The 24,172-nt window shown below is 42.7% G+C and overlaps 1 protein-coding gene across 1 annotated transcript in view; it reads left to right on the forward strand.

Annotated features, from left to right (window-relative positions):
• Positions 1 to 24,172, forward strand: part of MYO16 (myosin XVI) — a 438,349-nt gene that overhangs the window by 225,373 nt on the left and 188,804 nt on the right. Inside the window, 4 exon segments of the mRNA XM_047720392.1 lie at positions 634 to 755; positions 1,553 to 1,598; positions 1,600 to 1,624; positions 4,005 to 4,146. Coding sequence (XP_047576348.1) covers positions 634 to 755; positions 1,553 to 1,598; positions 1,600 to 1,624; positions 4,005 to 4,146 — 335 coding nt within the window.

Here is a 24,172-nt window from a genome sequence, read left to right on the forward strand (position 1 = left end):
GTTCCAGATTCTCAGATCTCCTCCTGCAGCAGACAGTGTCTTATTTCCTTCTCCCTTCTGCTCAAAGATAGCTCTTGCCAACACCCATTTCTTTCTCTTTTCCTTAAAATACCTTAAAAAACAATTAGCATTTTTTTAATCTAGGCATAGATGTTTGTATCGTGCCTTCCTAAATGTTCTGGCAGAAGTGAGAAGTCCTATAATCACACCATCAGTTTAGCTCAGATGGGACAGCACAGGGAGATGGACATCAGCGCCCAAGCCCTCTCGGGTCGCAGCCTCAGCGTGGGGTCCCGCACCAGCCCCAGGAAGACGCGTGCGACCCATCAGGGCGCGGTGATTCAGTCTCAGGACGAGATTTATCTAGAAACTGTCCGTTTATGTCAGAGAGTCACATCCTCTCCCTCTTTAAGGAGCAGAGACATTGATTAGAGGAAATGTGCACTCATGTGATTTTGTTTTCCAGCTGGAGATGGGCGGTCCTCTGACCAGACACTCCAGATCTGAAAAGTCACAGCCCCACCAACAGGGCCTGCATCAATTTTTTTAAAGCTATTAGGTTGTTAAAGGATTTGTCTTTTCATCTTTCGTCTAAGCAATTCTGCTTGTTTTCTGTCTTTGTAAAACACGTAGGAGGTAGAGAATCTGTTTGTGATTCTGGCTGCAATATTACACATTGGAGACATTCGATTCACGGCTCTGACCGAGGCCAACTCTGCATTTGTCTCTGACCTCCAGCTTCTGGAACAAGGTCAGTGGAACAGAGCTCCCATTAACCTCGCGGGTGCGCAGCTTTGCAGACTTGCCGGTAGATGGAGACAGAGTACAGAAAAGCCCTGGGGAAGGAGCCCTTTCTGCAGAGTAGAATTCAGAAGGGTAAAAAAATATATTATAATAACAAAAATAATAATGAAAGAGCTGTATCCACTTTGTTCTTCTCTCTTACAAATGGCTTGGGAGATGATCGCAGTGCGTACGTGATGTTCTCGTGCTTCCCACACTGACCGAGTCGGTTCTTAGACGCGTACTTGGGTTTATTTATGTGTGCCGGATGCCCTTGGCCCACCCTGCCCCCCCGTGTGTTGGGGGGGGCTGAGCTATTAGCCCAACAGTTTAAACAATATAATTACTTCCTTTCAAAGGTCTTGCCAAGAGCCTCTCTCTCCCCTTTGAAGTTGCCTTGTTAGTCACTCCCAGATTTTTTCAAAATACCGTCAAGCCACAGATTGTCAACGAGCATGCCATCTTCACCTCCTATCCAAGCAGTTCAGCGGGGGGCTGGGAGGAACATCAGGGCTGTCCTGCGAGGGCAAGGAGGGAAGCGACGTGCAGATTTCAGGCAGGAGCCCACGAGCTCGTTAGCGCTGTCCCTCCCAGAAGCGGTGTCTCCAGTTCACTTTGGTAATTAGAGCGCTCGTTCGGAGTCCCTCTAATCTACACAGTTCCTGATGGGTCTGTGCCATAAACTTGCAAGTAACAACCATAATGTGTAGTGCCCTCGCCATCCAAACATACATACTGACCTGTGCTTTCAATCCTGCTTCACCTTTAGTGGCTGGATGTTGCAAGTTTCAACCGACGAATTGCTGTCTGCTCTAAACCACTGACATCCAGTATTTGAAAGGTAAGTGTTACTCTGCTCTGATGTTGACCTTTGGGCAGTTTGTGGTCTCCTCCGAGATACGGAGAGCAAACGCAACCTTCCTTTCCCCATCCCGTGGAACTGTTTCTGTGAGCTGAATGCCGAGTGAGAGAAGCATCATGAGCCCATCGGGTCACTTGCTGGGACTCTGTGTTGGAACCCTCGGAGGTCTTGAGAGACCGTGTTGATGAACTCGTTGCCTTCTCTCACTCATCTGTCATTTGAGGCCAATCAGGCCTTCAGTCCGAGAGGATATACTCAGTTAAGTAATTGGAACCATTTGTGTGTGCCTGTGCCCCCGTCAGTGAGGTGCGTCCTCTCTCCTCTAGGTGTGATTTGGAAGAGAGCTGCCATTTCTTGGTCACTCTCGAGAGGACAGGCACTGTGCCAAGTGCGAGAAACGCTGGAATTTTAACATTCTCACAGATCGCTAGGAAGTGGGCATCACGTTTTCTTTTAACAGATGAGAGGATGAAGACTCCAAGAGACTAACTTTGCCATCAGGCCACTAGCAGGGGTGTGTTTGGAACTAGAATCTCGTGCTGTCCGCCTCCCGCCGTGACTCTCCACACGCCACGCGCATCTGTCTCCCTGCAGTGGACATGGAAAGTGGTTTTCCCACGTGTGCCTTGGCGGAAACCGTCTCTTGATGAGATATTGACCGAAACCACTGCCCTACCAACCTCCCTCTTAGTGAAAGTTTGAGAACTCAGCCTCTCTCTGATCTGTTTTCTCGAAATCACCACTGTCCGACCTGCTGCTTCTCTTCCCTCCCTGCAGACGCTTAGGGACGTGGCTGGTCATTCCTGCCCCCAGCTCCAGAAGTGTCCCCTCCATGTTCCAGATGTTACGAGTCTCCCCATCATCCAGGCGGTTGTGCAAAAGTCATTTTGATGCCGCTGCCTCCTCCTCCTCCGCGCGTAGACCAGACACACGTCAGCTCTCCTCCCCGGCTCTCTCTGAGTCTCACTGCCTTCTCTTCATTTCGCCGCCACTGTCTTAAGGCATCCTTCCTTCCCTCCATCATGGAACGACCTCCTCTTGAATCTTTTATCTGGCCTCATCTCGTACTGTCTCCCTTCTCCACTGCTTCGGGAATAGTCTTTCTGAATCACATTCTGCAAATGTGACTTTCATCTGTGGACCACAGCCTTTCAAAGATGCTCCCACCTCTTTCCGAATAAACCTCACCTTTAGGGTGGCCCTGTACGCCCTTCACATTCAGGCCAACCTCACTCTTATGCCTTATTCTGAACCGTTTTCCCACCAGCCCTCGCATCTAATTATTTCATTTCTTGAACTTCTCCAAAATCATCATGTCTCATGACTTTCTAAAGAAAAACTTGAACACACCATTAATATCTAGAATTCCTATATACCCATTTTTCTGCTTACACTGTCCTCGTGTCCTTACTCACCCGCCATGTTGGCGACCCAACACCCTCAGTCATGGGCACTCTGGAGACCTGAATTCTATAATATCATAAATGGCACACCTGTGTTCATGGTCACCTTGTCTGTTGATCTCCATGGCCTTGAACTTGTAGGTCTCTGAGTCTTCCTTATCTGCTGATTTTTTTTTTTTTAATCTGCCTATCTCAGAAGGAGCTCTCCTGCACTGGCCGACACTCACGCAACCGTTACTTCACACGGTCATTGTCAACTACTAAGCCCCCTGCTTGGCCGCGTGGCCCAGGTTCCCCGGCTGGCCACGTGACACAGTATGAGAGCTAGACTCCGCCCTCCTCTCCGTCTCTAGCAACAGAACGATCACAGGCTCAGCTCCAAATCGTCCACACTTGTTTCCCCCTCCCCTGGTTTCTTCTCTTGTCTTTTGTAAAAACCTTATCACTCAAAATTTTAGTCACCATCTCTTAGAGAATGATGTAAACATTTCTACCTGAAGGTCTCAACCTGTTCCAAACTCCACACTCCTGTTTGGGTTAGCTAGACCATGTCTCTGAAAATATTTAAAATACGACTAATTTTCTAGGTGGGCAGGTTTCGGAGGGCCTTGGGGACAATTCATATTCAAACCAGTGAGCGGCTACGGGAAAGCTGGATAAGAGGGCACCCCCGCCCACAGCTGATTCCCTAACGGAGAAGAAATTACACAGCTTGCCTCGAGATCCAAAGCTGGGCTCAGTGTCAGGAGCAAGTAGGACTCCCGCATATGTGGCCGTCACTTTGGGAAACATTTTAAGGAACAACTGGCAGAGACCTCATTTCTCAGCCTTGTCGCATCACTGTGACATCTTCTGGTGTAGGGGGGTGGGTAAGGGATAGAATGGCTGTGCGCGGTCTTGTCTGCTTCTACGTGACGGGAGCCATGACCTCCCTTCTCTCCTTTCTGTGGCTGCAGGGGACACCATCATACGGCGACATACTGTGGAGATGGCTGAATTTTACCGGGATCTCTTGGCCAAGTCCCTGTTCGGTCGTCTGTTTAGCTTCTTGGTGAATACCATGAACAGTTGCCTCCACAGTCAAGATGAGCACAGCAGGTAGGATTGGGGGACACTGGTCATCTGTGTTACTCCTGTGGGAGCCAACTTAAAGGGCTCCCCTCCTGCAATTACGCTGTCGTGCAAACATCTCATTTTAACGAGTGATTTTACCGAACGGGTTTGATTGACTTTTTCGTAGGGATTTAACCCCCTTCCCCCATGCTCACACGCTGATGAATTAATCAAATCCTATCACGTGCTTTCTCTCTGGGCTGCAGGTGTGTGTGGCTTCTGAGCACCAAGGAATGTAAAAAATATATATAAATCTGGGAAGAAGACTGTTTAAGAACAGCTAAAGTATGTAATGTTCATTGAGGAGTCCATGCCTCTCTTAGGACCAACTGGGTGATGTGTTTCTGGTTAGGATGTCTTCCTCTCTCCTTCCCTTACTTGTAGATTATTGGATGAAAGGTCTCCGTGGTTATCATTTAGATTCATAGCCTTCATCACCTTTAAAGCAGTAGCTTTTCAGGATTATTTGAACATCTAAAAATTACAGACCGCCATGGCATCTCGTCAGTGGAAAACTGTGTGGATATTCTTGGCACTGATAATGACCTTGAGTGGGTCGCTGAAAACAGAAGTGCATCCAGAAGTCTTCACATGTAGGCTTGTCTTTGAATGAAACCTTTTGAGAATTTCTTTTGGTGTCCACATAGAGTTCTTCACTAAATTCTTAAAACTCGCTGCCTTTGGAAGTTTCTTGGAAAACATTAGAAGTAACATGTATTAATGGACAGTTCTTAAAGAAATGTGGACATCTCAAAAGACATCAAGGACGAAGGGATAGTGAAGGCCTCACTGGAATGTGCACATAGGAATTGCACAGCAGGTGGATGAGTCACAGTGCGGCCTAGGGTTTGGGATCTGGGTGTGGTATTATCGATATTTCAGCAGCTGTGCCTTAGCGTTTGGTCTGGTGAGGATTCTTGGATTTAGAACTGTTTATTGTCTGTGAATTTGTCATTTTCCTTTAAATATGAAGATAACGTGCAGAATGATATTAATATGCTAAGTCTTGCAAATTAATCTTGTGTAAAATTATTGGCTGTGTTGCTGAAATTGACATTGAAAAAAATTAATGTTATAAATCCAGCTGCACATAGAAACTTCTAGAAAATTTCCATTTGACACATTTCTTTTTAAAGATTGATTGACTGATTTTAGAGACACAGAGAAAGACACAGAGAGAGAGAGAGAGCAGGAGTAGGGGGAAGGGCCAGGGGGAGAGAGAATTTTAAGCAGGCTCCATGCTGAGCACAGGGCCCAGAGCTGGGTGTGCCTGATCTCATGAGCCTGAGATAATGACCTGAGTTGAAATCAAGAGTCAGATGCTCAACTGACTGAGTCACCCAGACACCCCTCCATTTGGCATTTAAATTTTGCAGAACCCTAAATTACATACATACATAATACATAGCCTCGATGTTTGACTACACACACAGAGAAAAATATACGAATACAATCCTTGGAAAGCATAGTATTTCCCTCTCAGTGGGAATATTGCCACTGTGTCAATATGTAAATTGATGGTGTTAGTGCTGTCTTTTAAAAAAATTCTTTACCAAGCAAATGAATGAGGACAGAGATTAGCGGGAAATTAGCAATGTTTTAATGTATTAGAAGTTTAACTTAGAATACACACTATTCTTAGATGAGTCATAGTTCCCATGTTTTTCTCTCGTTTCTCCCCGGGGTCACCCAAACCTAAATTTAAGTCTCAAAATACTGCAAAGAAAGGTTATGTTTGTAGTATTTCTAACTCATTGAAATTCAGGGAAAGCTGAAGGATTTGTAGATTTACAGACCCATTTCTTAAGTCTGAGAGGTCTTGAAATTTGGATAAACTTAGGCTTTGGTTGTTTATGAATCCTTCATGTTTTTGAAATGAGTAATTGTGTCGAAACTGTTATATTAAAAATGTGCATCCCCAGGGTTCAAGTTGGCGAGCACTCTGGATGTTGATGGGGAGTATTTTTCACACTAGATTTGTTTTTTTGTTTGTTTGTTTTTGGTAAATTTTGCAAGAGAGAATAACTGTAAATAAGATGTACTCTAACAAGTTATTAAAAGAAAACAAGTGAAATTGAATCAGATGAAATGTTTCTTCTTGGAAAGCTGGACTCATTTCCTGGATTACGGTGAAATAGGTACAAAATCAATAACGTTATACATTTTGAAAGATGTTACTTTCTCTACCTAGATTCTAAATAGGGTCGCTTCTAAGTTAAAATCCTGAGGTATAATGTGGGAGATGGTGAGGAGTAATTAATTATGATGAATCAACGCATTTGCAGTATTTGCTTGGCCAGAATCGAGCCAGTAAGATTGCCGCGTGGATGTCCCCAGCCTGTCGCCTCCCGTGGGCTTAATGCCCGTCCAGGCTGCACACACGGGCTGAGACAGTGAGAGCTTGCTGGGACAGCTCTCATTCAGGGGACACGCTTTGTGGTCAGGACACTCCAGAAATCAAAACACGCCAGAACTTTACTTATTAGGCTCAGTTGACAATGATTTGATCCAAGTAGGCAAAAAGGAATATTAATGAAAATAGCAACAGATCCAACACATACAATGTGTTGTATATACAATGTGTTGTATCATGTGCACTACTATATATAATGTATTATATGTAACATATATTACTGTATCATATATCATAGCCCTATACATACTCTACTATACTATAATATACATACACGTTCTATATAATATATAGAATATCATGATACAGAGTATCCTAATATATAACATAATAATGGGATAATATATAACATGTAATATATACATATTATATGTATTATAGACATATACAATAATATATAATATACAATATAATTATGCACATATATAGTAATAGAAATTATTAACATATACATGTACGTCTATAATAATGTACATGTAATATATAATATACATACCATATAATAACATATGATACATATAATAATTTGACGCCTTTATTTGTCTAAAACTGTAGTGTTCACACTAGAAAGTGCGTGCATATAATCTAGCTTCAGAAGAAACCCTGTTAGCCAGCCAAGAACGACACAGGTATCGTGGGAGCAACGGTCGCCCTGGGAGATTGTGGCGCGGGCCGATGTGCTGCTCCTTTATGCCCTCCTGATGAATCTCCTTTTGAGAATCCCACACGAATCAGAGCTGTGGCTTGTGAACCACTTTCTGGGACATTTCTTTCTCCGAACTATCACTTCGGCCTCTGGAGTGAAGGCTACACAGGCCTAATTCGGAGTTCCGAGATGCCAGCCCGCTCCTCCTCCCAGCCCGGTCGTGACCTGGGGCGCTGCGACCGCGGCCAGGCCTTCGCGGCCCCTCCGGCGCGTCTGGCCAGCACCTGCTCACGGCTCGCTGCCGCTTGCAGTCCTCGCGCGCCCCGTGCGCCCCGTGCGTTCACCGCATTATCCGAGAAATGATTCAGCGGAGTGCGGCGCGCGGAGCCGGGACACGGGTTCTGTGGGTTCGGGGAGGGAGACAGCAGAGCCGGGGGGTGCCCCCGAGTGGGCAAGCGCTTCTGACCTCTGCAGTCCCGCAGGCGGGCTAGCCCGTGGGCCGGTCAGCAATTCGGGGGTGGCGCCCCCGCAGGAGAGCTCCCGGCCTCCCACCAGGGCCGCCCCCTGCTCACGCCAATGGGGAAGGACCTCCCGCAGGGGTGGGAGAGTTCCAGCCCACGGAGCTTCGAAACCCCAGGACCAGGGCAAGGATCTCCACTTAACAAGAAGGGAGCGCTAATGTAAGAGTTCATTGGCTTGAGGGGCGCCTTGGAGGGCTCAGTTGGTTGAGCAACTGCCTTCGGTTCAGGTCATGATCCAAGGATGAAGCCCCGCATCAGGCTCCTTGCTCAGCCTCTCCCTCTGCTGCTCCCCCTGCTTGTGCTCTCTCCTCTCTCTCTGTGGAATAAAAAAATAAAATCTTAAAGAGAGAAAAAAAAAAAGGGTTGATTGGCTTGAAAGAGCCAAAGCCTATCTGATGCGAGAAAGCAGGTAGGCCCTAGAACTCCTGTGCTACGTGGTTTGGGTCTTTTTCGTCCAATATTTTTGAAGGATACAGATGAACCCACCTGTCTTAGGGTGTGGCAGTCCTCCCATTTGACCGTTCTCAAGATGTGGTCACTAGACATGCAGGAGACCCCTGTGGTCTGGGAGTCCTTGGCCTCAACTCCCCTCTACATTGTCACTGACACCCCATGACCAGAGTCGGCGTAGAGATCCCATGTTTGAACCACACGGAGGTCCATGTGTAGAGTCTTGTAACCTCGCACGCAGGAAATTGGCAACTGTGAAGCCCACGGAGGACGCTGCCTTAATTCCGTTCTTCCCTGCCCATCTAAAGCTGGGTGGGAGCTCCCTCCCCAGAGACACAGCCCTTCTTCTCCTCGAGGAGAAGTCTTCCATCAGACGCTTCATTAATCACAGTCAGACCAAATCCTCCTGCTTACTCTTCTCAGGAGGCCTTGAGATGGTTCCCAGTGTCCCTTTCCCCCAGGGAGTTAGCTTCCCTGATCAGGAAACCGCAGTACCCTACAGTTTCCGGATCCGCCTGCTTCCTGAGCCCGCGACCCGGTGAGAGCAGCTGTGATGTGCGAACGCTTAGGGACGGTCCCCTCCCATGCTTCCGTCTGTGCGTCTTCCTGTAGCTCTATGTAGGTTCCTTTCCAGGTCCACCCGCTGTGTTCCAGAACATCACCTTAAGCATCCCCCCACCTGTGGGACATAGAAAGGAATCTGGATAAAGTTCCTCCATACCTCCTACCCCCATGAATTATTTTGCCTCATCATTGTAGAAAGCCTTCTCTGGTTCGTGATACGGTTTGGCTGTTTCTAGTGGAACATTTCAAAAGGAAAGGCTTGCTCTTAAGTAGCTCCTGTTCCTCTACTTAATAAAATCACAAACCTTTTGAAAAAGTTAGTAGGGAGACACATTAAATTTATCTTTCATCTGAAAAGGTCACAGTATGGACAGTGTTATGTTCGCCCACTAGGAAGTATTTCTTTTATTCTGTCAACATAAGTAAAATTGTCCCCAGCCTCTGTGGTATTATTACTTATCTTGGCGTAACAACCTTGTTACAATGTGTGATTTGTGGTGTCGGGAAAACACAGGTCCTTCTCTTGCCTCACCTTCCCTTAAAGAGTGTCGTGTCAGGAGAATACATCATTGCCCCAGGAAGAACAGTGGGAGGTCCCAAGATGTGTCTGCTCACAAGTCATGTTCCTGAGAATCCTCTAAGTTCCCAAACACCCAGCTGGGGCCGAAATTAAAAGCGTCTCAAGACGAGAGTGCTCTCTCCTGCCGGCGGGACCAGGGTGGTAGTGGGCTGCCTTCTAGGAGGGGTGTGAAGGGGCCTGGGAGATGGGGCCAGAGGCCAGGAAGTGAGGGATGTCTTGCCTTTTTGAAAGCTGGAGGATGTTTATCCCCGACCCTTTCTGGCTCCTCACACATTCCCACGCTGGACCTCTCCTTCCACAGAACTCGGGGTGAGGAAGGTGTTCGGGCTTTCATTCCCCACGTGTCACCCATGCTTGGGGCAGTCCCTTCAACACGCGCTCCACACACAGGGCCCTGGCCCCCCACAGCTTCCCAGGTGTGATTCTGGGGCAGGATTTCTCTGGGTTGAAGGCAGAGACGGACTCGAGGATGGGACAGTGACTTGAGGACTTGCAGACACTTTCATTACTCACTTTCTACAATTTTTAAACAAGACACGGGCTCTAAACAGCACCTCACTTTTGTACAGGAATCATCCTTGTGATTCCGAAATGAGCTAAATGCCGGCGATTCTAGCTGAAGTCGAATGAGTAATAAATACCTTGATTTAAAGGAAACGATAAAGTGATTTTTGCAGCTCCTAAACCTGGACCTGCTTCATGATGCGACACTTGAGATTGAACGGGCGACGTGAAATTTACTGGGACTGCTTGTTCCTAACATGGTTCCTTCACCAGAGTTCGGTGCGGACTCGGCTGCTTGCCGACGTTCTTGAACAGCGGAGGGGTTGGGGACCTTTGGGACGGTCCCCACGTGTCTCGGATGCTGAAACCTGCCATTGATTTCACTCGCTTCATCACGCCTTCTGAATCCTGGGGCCGACGGAGGAACAGAACCCGTGACGGTGTTCCTTTCCACCGTTCGACACGCCCTGAGAAAAAAACAGATGGAGAGTGAAAGGTTGGCAGGTAGAGGGGAAGAGGCTGGGCCACGTGGTGTGGATGGCACACTTGATTTATCTGCCCACTCACCGATTTGTTCATGCCTTCATTTGTTCGTTCGTTCATTCATTTGCGTCCGCTTGTTCTGAAATCCACACTTCTGGGCGGCACAATTTGGCATGCAAATGTATGCGGTAGATAAACGGAGTTTCGAGCATACATATGGAGATTTGGGGGGTTGTACTGAGCGTTCAGTTTCTTAAATATGCTTATGCTGTATTGCGTTCTTACAATATTTTAGTTGAGCTAAACATAAACATTTAAGGACTTTATGATTAGTTACTTTCGGCTTCAGGGACTTATAGAAACTTTGGAAGAGCTCCCCCCACATGTCTTCAGACGCCCAAACCAACATTTGCCTCATTTTCATCCCGAGTCCTTGAGTATCCAAGCTTGCTCCTCACGATTCCCCCAGGAGCTTTGGTTGGAGTCCAGGGTCGTCTGAGGATAACGAGAGGACCCCATGTTGTCCATGCAGGGCCTGACACAGCAGGAACGGCTGCTTGGCTAAATCCCCCAAACCCCGGTGGGTGCGGCTGGATGGAAGGCTTCCGGGCTGACGGTGATTTGTCTGTGGAGACGGACGGTTCGGAAGAGGTGTAGATAGACAGCATGTTGGGAAGCCGGGATACAGTCCAGTCTCTTTCGTCGAATTTTGGTTCGGTGACCTTGTGTGTTCTGAAGAGTGCCAAATAGAGGAAATATGTTGTTCTTTAGAAATAGAAACGTCGCTGTTCATGTACGCTTCCAGACCTGAGAGGGGTGTTCTCTTTGCTCAGAGGCTTTGCAGTAAGTGGTTGACCATGGATTCACATCATTTGGTCTCCATCCTCTGTCCCTTTCTGTGCTGATACGTCCGAGACTCACTTGCAGAGAGCCCAACTAGTTGAGAGTATCATGTGTGCTCCTTGGTGGTTGCAAAATGAGGTCCCCATGGCTTAGACACCATATTTCCCAGGAAGTAGGGGTTCCTTGAGGAAAAACTCACATGGAGGATGCCAGCTCTGTGGACAGGTGAGTGTGAGGTGGCTGGATGGGTTCTGGCTATGAGGAGGATTGCATTGGTGAGCGGAGAGCTGGTGCTCTCAGCGGGGAAAGGGGTAGACAAGGGGGACAGGTGGGAGAATGGGGTGAAATTGGGATGAAGGCTTTAGGCTTTAAAAATGAAAGCCATCTTATCTTTCACTGGAAGGTAAGGGCTCACCACCCTGGGAAATGCCCAGAGTCTGTCTTTCCATCCATAGATTGAGTATGGAGAGAGAAAAGAAGGTTGTTGAGAAGGAATCAGTTGGAAAATTTCTCACACTATTAAATGTCCCCTTGCCCACCCAGGACATGTGTAGTGTGGGTTTGAATTACACACAGAGGTGTTGCACAGATACACCAGTGAGAAAAGAAGCTAGACTATTTTAGAAAGAAGTTGAAATTTTCTTTAGCATTATTTTCTCTTTTTCTTTTCCTTTGAATTCACATATCAATTCGATGGTTTGGTTCCCAAAATCATCAGTAGTATATTTTCTGCATCTCACCCTGCTTCTAAATTCACACATTTTGATAGTAAGGAAAAAGCATTTTGTAAGGCAGCACGGAACATGCTAGATGTCCGGAAAGATTTCCGTCAGCACGGTCACCAAATGCCTGTGGCTTCCCAGCGGGCGGCGAAGGTCACTGCAGCGGATCCTGGTGTCGCTTGTGGGGGCGGCTTCCCCGAGTGTCACCGCTGACGACACACTCTCTGAAATGAGAAGAGAGGAGCAGGCCTAGTGGGGCATAAATTTGAGGTGCTGTCGTGATGCCTGGTGATCGCCGGTGAGTCCTTTCCGCTCCGGCCCAGGACCTGAGCGTCTCAACGAACATAGAAAATCTGCAGTAAGATCGTAACAAGTAGGTTAACGTTCATCGTCAGAAGCACCGAGCTCCTTCCCTAGATGAGATGAGCTATTCTTCCTTAATTAGAGAGAACAAATATTTCCTGTAGGGAAAATATAATTATAGCTTTGGAGAGTTCTGCAGGCTGGTTTAAAAAAGAAACCCATGTCAGCATTTTGGATAATCTGTAGTGGGTCTGAAGACTGCCTCAGAGAGTGGCAGAGGAGGCCCATCTCTACCTTCATGCTCTGAAATGAGAATCCGGTGGATTAATGGGGTGAACAGGATATACGGCTTACATTTATTGGGGGGATTCTCCTGAGTTTTGTTCTGCTAAGGATTCAGTTCATGTACTATTAATTCTGAGAATTTTTTGGTGCATATGCACATGTTTGTTGGATTTCCAAGGATTTTAAGTAGAAAGTAATATTTTTCCCGTTTATATAGAATTTGTAGACAAGTTTGCTGTGATTACCATTTATCTCTCTGATCCAATCAGGTAGCACTTAATGTACTTAAGAAATGTTATGTGACTTTTTGTAGGTCAGAGTCTCATTTGAGAATCCAGTGAATGGTGTAAACACACACACACACACACACACACCCAGAATCCCTCACGTAATTCCTGGTGATTGAAAGACCACACCCAGCAAAACAAAATCCATGTGCCTGGGCTGGAATAATTCCTTAATTTGTTGATTAAAGAAATGAAAAAATTCTGAATTAATACCTTCAGGGTGGTTCCCAGTCTACCAGGAGTTCTTGAGGATTTTTAAGTCCAATTTTTGGGGGTAATGATTTTGTTGAGATTTTTTTAAGTTAAAAATTATCTTTTAAAATTTTAGATGAAATGTATGATTTAAAAAAAAATACCCTGAGGTACCGTCTAATAGATGAGCAACAATTCTTAAAACACTTGTATGATAGTAAGCTTGTGACTGTTCTGGAAGTTTAGACGTCATAGAGTCGATGTTTCACCGTAACCGCATATTTGTCAAGAGTCTCTTGTCCTTCAGGGACAGAGAGTCAGAAAGTCGGTTTACAAGGAGCTAGGGGGCCTGAGTGTAGCGGAGGGCAGAGTGTCTTTCTGCTGCTCTGCAGACCAGCCGTTTGCATTACAGTTCATGCCTGCAGTGTTTGACCGAATATCTACTTTCCCTGCCATCCTTTGACCAGTTCCAGATCCCATCTCTACATCATTTGTTTGCCGCTGTGCGCGGGGTTTGTCATGAGTTCTGCACCTCCTCCTTCTGATCCGCCTGAGGCATAAACCTAAATTCCAATCAGGGGTGTGTGTAATAATATCATTCTACCTTGTTCTTAAATTATTTAACCAGAGAACTTTTTTATTTCCTTTAAATGTCAGGTGCAACCTATGACTTTTTAAAAAGACTTTTAAAAGGCTATGGAAGTAGCCATAATATTTATCAATGGTTCTTAGGGAAGTTAATTTGTTTTCTCTTTTGCAAGGAAACACGGTCAGTTTGGGGAGGGTGAGTCTTTGAGCTTAAAAGATAAAAGCTGGTAGAGTAGTCTTCTCCAGAGTGACAGCCATTGGGAGCACCCTGGGTGGTGAGAATTGTGCATCCCAGGGACCTGAAAATCTCCAAAGGCTCCAGCAGGATCATGACCAAGCCATGCTATCTACAGAAAGCTCTCCTCTGCTTTACCTGAGGGCTGGCCATCATTCCCTCCAACTGGAAGCTTACAGTAGGCTGTGCGTTCCTCCTTCCTGAGTCCAATGAGTAGGAAAGATTTTATTGAAAATAAGGGACAGATTTTTCAAAATATCTGCACCCCCCCCCCAAGTATGGAAGAGAACTTGTTCAATTATCACCTATCTCCAGATTTAAATGTTTTCTGCTCTTTGGGACTATCCATGTCACTGACTAGAGGATCTGTAGTGATTCTCAACAGTGTGGGGTGGGACAGGGCTCAGTGACAATTGCAGAGCAAAGGAGTATGAAAAATAATTTAAATCTCTTTGCCAAACTACATACATCTTCCCCATAATGCTCAAGGAATCATAGGGAAAGTTTGAAATGCCCCTCTGTTGTGGTGGTGGTGGTTGTGGTTTGGTTTGGTTTGGTGTTTTGTTTTGTTTTGTTTGTTGTTGTTGTTGTTTTTGGCTGAAATAAGTGAAGAAACAATCTACATGGTGATAGAAAAGTAGAATAAGAAGAAAATATCTAGAAAGTCAATGTTTTTTTACTGTTATTTTGACAAATTAGTAATTTCCCCAAGAAAACATCTGACCAAATGATCTACTGAAACTCACTTGAGAATCCTAAGTAAAATCTCATCCTCTCTCTCTTTCTCTCTCTCTCATTTGTTACGTATTTTATAAATCCCTGTTAAAAGTTCCAAAAAGGTCATGGAGATTAGCTGTCCTCCTTTATGGACACGAAACTGGGAACAAAGTGAAACTTGCTTCTGAAGTAAGGATTGAAAGTGTAAATGAATTGATTCAAAACCAAATGTTTACTTTTTAGTTTCAATTTTTTCCCTTAACAATTTATTGAAATGATTATAAAGATTTAAAGCCTTTGATGGATATGACAAATCAAAAAAGACGTCTGCAAGAAAGATAACCTAAATTTCTAGACCATCAGTTGATCGGTAATTAAGAGTTGGTACAATGATATTTTGTGCATTACTTTATCAACTATAATGTAAAGTACTTAATTCTTAAAAATGAACTTACATTATTAATTCCCAAATGTCTCACAGAAATACTCAAACACCTGCTGTACATTTGTGGGAAAGTGAAAATAGACTTACCCTGTTTTTTTTTCCCCACTTAACATATGATATCTTTCTTCATTAATGGTCTTTTATTGGAGACGGCAGATGTACTAATCAAGAAAAGTACAGAGGGGTATGGCCAAGTCCCTCACTTACCTACTATCTAGAATTAACACTGCTAACATTTGCCACTTCTGTTTCAGATTTTTATTAACATGGAAGAAAGAGGAAATTGCAGCTAAAAGCTGAAGTTCCTTATGTTTACCAACACAGATCTGTTCCTCCCCTTCTGCCCCAGAGATGACAATGTCATCAAGTTTGTGTAAATTTCCCACAATTTGTTTTTTTTTAATTTGTTTAGATGTTGGTTTTTTATTACAAATCTATAACACCGTGAGCCATTAAGAATTGAAGAAGTGCTATCATACAGTACGTTTATGCTGCAGTCCCCTTTTAAAATCCACACGGCTTGTGAGAGTTATCTGTATTGATACATAAAGAGCTAATTCAGTCTTTTTAAGGGCTGCATTCATTCCCTTCCATGAAGAAACCTCAATCTTCTCATCTACTTCTCTTCCGAGGGACACTGAAGTATCTTTTCATTTTTTTTCTCTCAGTGATACAGTGTTGTATCCTTGTGCACGTCTCCTGAGAGTCATGTTTAATACGTTCCTCCCGGTACATATTTAGTGGCAGGATTGCGGGGAGACCATTAATTTGCATTTCCCTGATGACACGTGAGGCTGACCGTGGCAGGTTCTGCACCGTCCCCTGGTGATGTACTAGGAGAGATATGCAGTGGGATTGGTTCAGGGACGCTCAGTTGTCTGACTCTAGGGCCCTATCAATGATGTCCTTCTCCTAATTCAAAGTCATCTTACATTTTTTTTCCTAAAACCCTTCGATTTCAATACATCAGGAACTTGTTTATAGGAAGCACTAATATAATGTTATATTTTTAGTCAAATATTCCATGGTTCCTACTCCCAGTTATCCCCAATTAGTTAGAAATGTTTTTTCACCCCTCCTGATTTTTAATCTATTTCACTGAAACTGTATCAATAATATATTGTTTTAATAAGTAAGTTTTCATAATAACTTTTATTTTCTTATGTGGTTTGGTTATCACTGGATCTTTATTTTTGCATATGAATTTTATAATCACTTTGACTCAGTCCCTATAAAAGTCCTTTCGGGATTTTGACTAGAAATACATGTGTAGATTAATATGAGGAGAATTGGTTTCTTTAGATTATTAATTCTTTCCTTCCATAAATATGATCTATATTTTTATTCATGTTTTTTTCTTAAATAGTGTTTGTATTTTTTACCAATTTCTTGAACATCTTTATTTGATTTTTTAATGTACTTTTTACTTTTTGTTGTTATTTTTCTATTACATTTTAATTTGTTTATTGGGACTCTCAATCTTGCATTTCATATGTTGATCTTCTATCTAGAAACCCTGCTGACTTTTCTTATTAGTTCTAATAATTTTCCTGTGGAATATCTTAGTATTTTATAAAGTAAATGATCATAATTACTTTTTTTTCCCTCTTGTCTCTCATGTCTCTTATTTCTTCTTCCTCTTTTATTGCTTTGGCTACCACTGCCATACAACATTGATAATTAGTGATGATAGCAGATATTCCTCTCTTATTTCCAAATTAATGTAATATCTCTAAACATTTGCCATCAGGTAATCTGCTTACTTTGGGTTCCAGGAGATAATCTTTCCTGATTGTTTTCAATCAAGGATGCTAAGTTTTATATGTTTTTTCCTCTATAGATTAAGATTACTATTACTCTCTCCTATTTTTTGCTTATGCAGCAGTTAAAGTGATGCGTATTTTTTTATGTTGAATAATTCATTTATAACATGAACTCTGTTTGGTCATGATGTCTTAGATTCAACTTTCTAGTCTTTATTAAGATTGTTTAGATTTACTTTCATTAGTAAGAAGAGATTCTATTTTTTCCTTCTTATACAGTCCTTTGCTGGCAGATTTATGTGAAAGAGTAAATTGGGTAGCTTCCTCTGGTTCCTCCCTCTACAGTGGTTTGTGCTAAATGAGGATGATAGGCGCCTTGAATGTCTGGGGCAAGTCTTTCTAAAATATTTTGGGGAGATGGAGGATGGATTGACTTTTGAATACTAATTACTTTAAAGTTTTTAGGTCTAACTGGATTGTTTTGTTTCTTTTTTGAGTCATTTATCTTTTCTAGAAAATTGTCCATTTTAATATTTTAAATGTATTCACCAACTAAATCATAACTTTGTTTTATAATCCTTCAGTCTCTCCTGTAGCTGTAGTTTGACAATACTGACATTCCTCATATTGATGTCTTTGCCCCAGTATCACTGATGAATCGTGTTTGAAGCTTGCCTGTAAGAATTATTTAACTTAAAAAATCAATTTCTTTTCATTTCTCAAATTAATGTTACTTCTTTTACTAGGTCCTGAAGTCTCTTTATATCCCTATTTCAACTTTCTTAGAATTTTGCTCTTTTTTTTTCCCTGACTTCCTGAGTGGAATGTATGTCTCTTATCTTTCGATGATTTTGCTGACCCTGAGTCTATAAAGATCCCGCAAGGACCTAGTACCTTCCAGACACTTACCATGTAATGCTCGCTTTGTTGTTTATTTCTAAATATTTTGTCTTTATGCTGTTTCACAGATAAAATAACAAACAGTTTGTCAGAAAAATAAATTTGACACACCATGTTTTTCCCTCCCTCATCCTAACTGGGAAGTTTTTTTTTTTTTTTTTCCCCATTAAATAATGAGATTTCTTTGATTCTTATGAATATAGTATGAGTGACTTCTATTTCTGTATAGACTTATTTAAATCATGGTGCTATTGCCATGACAACCGAAACTACACAATTTAGCAAAATATCTGAGACAAACCTGCTTTCTAAATAATTCTCCTTCTGCTCCATTTCCTTACCAAAACACCCATATGTATAATGATTTCCTGAAGAGCTACGAACCTTTTCTCTGTAATTGTACACTTGTTTTTCATTATTTTTTGAGATTTTTTTTTAAATAGAAGGATCAAGAGGAATGAAAAATATTCGAGTTTTACCAAGGCATCATGTATATTACAATGCTAGGAAAATAATTATAAATTACCACATAATAAATACAAAATAGTGGTTAAAATTTTACCACCCTTGTTATAAAAATTACCATATACTACAGACATAATAATGGTTGAATTTAAATATTAATCATGATAATATGATAAATTGTTTCAAGAACAGAGCCCCTTATTGAACCAGTAAATAACTATGTACTTTTCCCTTAAGTACATGTTTTCAGGAGATGGAAGAAAAAAGAGATTTGTCATAACTACAAGAATATGACATTTTTAGTATCAAACAGGATTTTCCTTTTTGATAATGACTGTCGTATGATTTGCAAATATTATTGGAGACCCAAATAGATTCCCCAAAATGTGTAAGAAATTCAGTGATTTATAAGGCTAATGAAAAAACGTCCCAGCATTCTACTTCTCGAGCTCTTTCTTGAGCCCGGATTGCAGAGGCTAAAGCTTGTATATTTTATACAAAGGATAAAATTCATTGCATCACTAGCCATGCCTGCTCCCTTGTTTCAATTCTAACTGGGGAGATGCACTTGGCCTCTTTTCAACCCTCTGGTAACCTGTCCTGCTGAATAGAGTTAACCAAATCTGTATTTATTATGTTCTTCCTCGCCTGCCGTCAGAGCATCGTGGCAGGTCTGCCAGAATGAATAATGCTGTAGTGTTCGGAAACGAGAGCAGAATGTCCCATTCTGGCTCCCAGCGACCCGGCCTCTCCCTGCGGGAAACACTGGGGAGGAAATGTCAGCACCACCATGTAAATATCGTTGGCCTTTTTCTGTAATAATTTTCGAGTTGAGGAGGATGTGCATTTTGCCATTTTTAGTTTTTTTCGGCTTCATGCTTTTAACTTTTCTCACTTCACACACCATCTTATTAAAAATACACTTCCAAGCCCGGCTTCTGTGTGAATGTGATATGTGATAAAGCTGCACTTATTTAAAAAAAAAAAAAAGACACGATTATTGAGGTTATCGCTTATGGGCTATTACCTATAATTGAGCCGGGCTTTAAGCTGAGGGTTGTTGAAGTTCATAGTGACATTAGCCATGAGGTAGGTAGAGTGGTCTCCTTGTGTTAGATAAAGAAATTGGAATTCAGAGAGGTTTAGTAAGTGTCCTTGGTCACACAGCTGGGAAACGATGGACTTGATGTATGAACTCCAGTATGTCAGGATCAAAACCTGAGTTTTTTCCAAAAGGTCTCCTACATTGAAGACTGTCAGAAGAGTGATAAGAAAGTACAATTTTAAAACTTAATTTTTAAATTAACCTTTTGAAATACAGATGACTTCTTTATTTCTAATAAAATTACGGAAGTTTAAAATAGCCATGTATGGATGTGTTCCCAAGCGCCACACTGTTCACTCCCTTTTTGTATCTGGGCTTCTAGAATCCCGCACAATGCTTTGCAAAAGGGGGTGTTGTGTATATATTCACTGAAAAGTGAATGAACTAGTAAATGAATTTGTTAGAAGTCACTCTTGAGAAAAGAGGCTTTGGTAGATAGCAAAGATGGCCCCACTTCTTTATTCTTCTCTGTGTCCCTGACTTTCAACACTTCTCTTATCCAGGGTCAAGTCCATTTCCCCTCCCTTTGAATTTGAGCTCTGCTTGTGACTTGCTCTAGCCCAAAGAACACAGTAAAAATGACAGTACACCGATTCTGAGCCCTGATGCGAGTCTATGTTCTCAGATCCTGGTCCCCGCCATGTGCCTGAGTCTGGGCTCACGTGTGATGTGGGATGCTCTGTCACCTAGCCAGGGGCTGGCCAAACCCCGGCCCTTGGGAGAGTTCATCCCACATCTGACAGAAGGCCTCGGCGACCAGAATAAGTACTTGCTGGTTTTAGTCACTGAATTTTGGGGCAGTCGGTTATCCAGCAACGTCTGCTTGCTACAAATCACTGTCCCATTAATTCAGTTGTTGGGAGTCCTCCTTTGAACCACAGACTTCGAGGATCCACATTGGAGGGCAGTTGTTGAAAAGGCCACTCTCCATCTCAGGGGTGACTGTAGAAATGCTGAGATGCCCCCCACTTCCCAGGGTTCCCAAACCCTCGATCCCCTCACCTTCTTGGTCCCCAAATCCCTAACCTTTGGGTAAGGAAGGCTTAGTTTCTCAGAACTTCCTATTGCATTGCAAAAACATCCCGAAGTGCTCTTAGCAACCCTAAGTAGCCAGAACCTCATAAGAAGGAAGGTAGGGGTGCCAAAATCTCACTAGGAAGGGAGAAAAGGACTATGTGAGAAAAATGTGAGGCTGTTGCCCACATGTGTCAAATCAGCACGTGGGCCCCATTGAGCCCACCATGTTGTGGGTCTGTTACATCTCAGTGCAACTGGGGGGAAAGGAAAAGCATGGTAAGGAGAAAACAGAGCAACACTTTGTCCTGTGGCCTCTAGCTAGTGGGTTGAAATGCTATGTTGATTATAGTAATTTTATTGTTTATCTGGGTTTTAACTTTTTAAAAAGTGTAATAGGTATTATTTCTTCTTTGAAGGTTTGGTAGAAGGTTTGTTTTTTGGGAGGTTTTCCATCACTGCTTCAATCTCCTTACTAGATTTTGGTCTATTCAGGTTGTCAATTTCTTCCTGATTCAGTTTTGGAAGTTTGTAATTTCCAGGAATGCATCCATTTCATCTAGGTTGCTTAACTTATTGGCATATAACTGTTGATAATAATTTCTGATGATTGTTTCTATTTCCTTGGTGTTAGTTGTGATCTCTCCCTTTCATTCATAATTTTATTAATTTGGGTCCTCTCTCTTTTCTTTTGGATTAGTTTGGCCAATGGTTTATCAATCTTATTGATTCTTTCAAAAAACCAGCTTCTAGTTTCATTGATGCATTTTACTGTATCTCTAGTTTCTATCTCATTGATCTCTGCTCTAATCTTGATTACTTCCCTTCTTGTGTGTTGGGTTGGCTTAGTTTGTTGTTGATTCTCCAGTTCTTTAAGGTGTAAAGACAGCTGGTGTATTCTGGATTTTTAAATTTTTTTGAGGGAGGCTGGATGGCTATGTATTTCCCCTTAGGACCGTCTTTGCTGTATCCATAGGTTTTGGACTAAAGTGTCTTCATTCTCATTGGTTTCCATGAATTGTTTAAGTTCTTTGATCTCCTGGTTGATCCAAGCATTCTTAAGCAAGGTGGTCTTTAGCTTCCAGGTGTTTAAGTTCCTTCCAAACTTTTCCTTGTGGCTGAGCTCCAGTTTCAAAGCATTGTGGTCTGAGAATACACAGGGAATAATCTCAATCTTTAGGTATTGGTTGAGCCCTGATTTGTGACCCAGTATGTGGTCTATTCTAGAGAAGGTTCCATGTGCACTCGAGAAGAATGAGTATTCTGTTGTTTTAGGGTGGAATGTTCTGTATATATCTATGAGGTCCATCTGGTCCAATGTGTCATTCAATGCTCTTGTTTCTTTATTGATTTTCTGTTTGGATGATCTGTCTATTACTGAGAGTGGCATTCTAAGATCCCTTACTATTAATGTATCCATATCAGCATGACTCTTTATCTTGATTAACAGTTTTCTTATGTAATGGGCTGCTCCCATATTGGGGGCATAAATATTTACAATTGTTAGATCTTCTTGGTGGATAGACCATTTAAGAATGATGTAGCATCTCTGAGTACAGTCTTTAGTTTAAAATCTAATTTATCTGATATGAGAATCACTATCCCAGCCTTCTTCTGAGGCCCACTGGCATGAAAGATGCTTCTCCATCCCTTCAATAAATGGTGCTGGGAAAATTGGACAGCTATGTGTAGAAGAATGAAACTCGACCATTCTTTTACACCATACACAAAGATAACCTCGAAATGGATAAAAGACCTCCACATGAGGCAGGAATCCATCAGAATCTTAGAGGAGAACATAGGCAGAAACCTCTTTGACATCGACCACAGCAACTTCTTTCAAGATATGTCTCCAAAGGCAAAGGAAACAAAAATGAAAATGAACTTTTGGGACTTCATCAAGATCAAAAGCTTCTGCACAGCAAAGGAAATAGTCAACAAAGCAAAGAGGCAACCTACAGAATGGGAGAAGATATTCACAAATGACAGTACAGACAAAAGGCTGATATCCAAGATCTATCAAGTACTCCTCAAACTCAACACACACAAAACAGATAACCATGTCAAAAAATGGACAAAAGACATGAACAGACACTTCTCCAATGAAGACATACAAATTGCTAACAGACACATGAAAAAATGTTCATCATCACTAGCCATCAGGGAGATTCAAATCAAAACCACATTGAGATACCACCTTACACCAGTCAGAATGGCCAAAATTAGCAAGACAGGAAACAACATGTGTTGGAGGGGATGTGGAGAAAGGGGAACCCTCTTACACGGTTGGTGGGAATGCAAGTTGGTGCAGCCACTTTGGAGAACAGTGTGGAGATTCCTTAAGAAATTAAAAATAGAGCTTCCCTATGACCCTGCAATTGCACTACTGGGTATTTACCCCAAACATACAGATATAGTGAAAAGAAGGGCCATCTGTACCCCAGTGTTTAGCAGCAATGGCCAAACCGTGGAAAGAACCAAGATGCCCTTCAATGGACGAATGGATAAGGAAGATGTGGTCCATATATACAATGGAGTATTATGCCTCCATCAAAAAGATGAATACCCAACTTTTGTATCAGCATGGATGGGACTGGAGGAGATTATGCTGAGTGAAATAAGTCAAGCAGAGAGAGTCAATTATCATATGGTTTTGCTTATTTGTGGAGCATAACAAATAACATGGAGGATATGGGGAAATGGAGAAGAGAAGGGAGTTGGGGGAAATTGGAAGGGTAGATGAACCATGAGAGACTGTTGACTTTGAAAAACAATCTGAGGGTTTTGGAGGGGTGGGGCGGGGTGGGAGGTTGGGTGAGCCTGGTGATGGGTATTATGGAGGGCACGTATTGCATGGAGCACTGGGTGTGGTGCATAAACAATGAATTCTGGAACACTGAAAAGAAATTTAAAAAATAAATAAATTTTTTTTTTTTAAAGTGCAACAGGAAGCAAGAGATCTGGATTCCTATTCTGAGCCTGACACTTAACACTGAAGAAATATTTAGTGAAAACTCATGACTTGTGAAACTGAATTTTATCAGTCCCTAAAATTGTAATGACTCTATTTCATGTGCCAGCAAATGGAGGTTTGGCCTCCATGAGTCTCTGGCTTGTTTCTGGTTTTAGGACCTAGGAGTCTCTGATTCCCAGTCAGGGTAAGTGGGGCAACAACAGTGATACCCAAATATTTGGTAGCTATTAGAATGTATTTTGCTGGACAGATTGGATCTGTTGGTAAGTTGTGGACCCCAGGACACGGTTTTCTGGTCAGGGTGGCTGATGTCGAAATGATTTTATGTTACATGTTTTTATTTTTGTTGGTCTTTTGTTTGTTTGTTTGTTCATTTGTTTTATTTTTTTTTTATTTTTTCAGTATTCCAAGATTCATTGTTTATGCACCACACCCCGTGCTCCATGCAATACATGCCCTCCATAATACCCACCACCAGGCTCACCCAACTCTCCTCCCCTCCCCTCCAAAACCCTCCAGTTTGTTTCTCAGAGTCCACAGTCTCTCATGCTTTGTCTCCCCCTCTGATTTCCCCCCAATTCACTTTTCCTTTCCTTCTAATGTCCTCCATACTATTCCTAATGCTCCACAAATAAGTGAAACCATATGATAATTGACTCTCTCTGCTTGACTTATTTCACTCAGCATAATCTCCTTCAGTCCTGTCCATGTTGATACAAAAGTTGGGTATCATACTTTCTGATGGCTGCATAATATTCCATTGTATATATGGACCACATGTTATTTGATTTTTGTTTTGACAAATTTAAAAAAAAAACAACAACAACCTGGGGCACCTGGGTGGCTCAGTGGGTTAAAGCCTCTACCTTCAGCTCAGGTCATGATCCCAGGGTCCTGGGATCGAGCCCCGCATCGGGCTCTCTGCGGGAAGCCTGCTTCCTCCTCCCTCTCTCTCTGCCTGTCTCTGCCTGTCTCTGCCGACTTGTGATCTCTGTCTGTCAAATAAATAAAT

This window comes from Lutra lutra, chromosome 3 (genome assembly GCF_902655055.1).
Source record: "Lutra lutra chromosome 3, mLutLut1.2, whole genome shotgun sequence".
In the NCBI taxonomy this organism is placed as follows: Eukaryota; Metazoa; Chordata; class Mammalia; order Carnivora; family Mustelidae; genus Lutra; species Lutra lutra.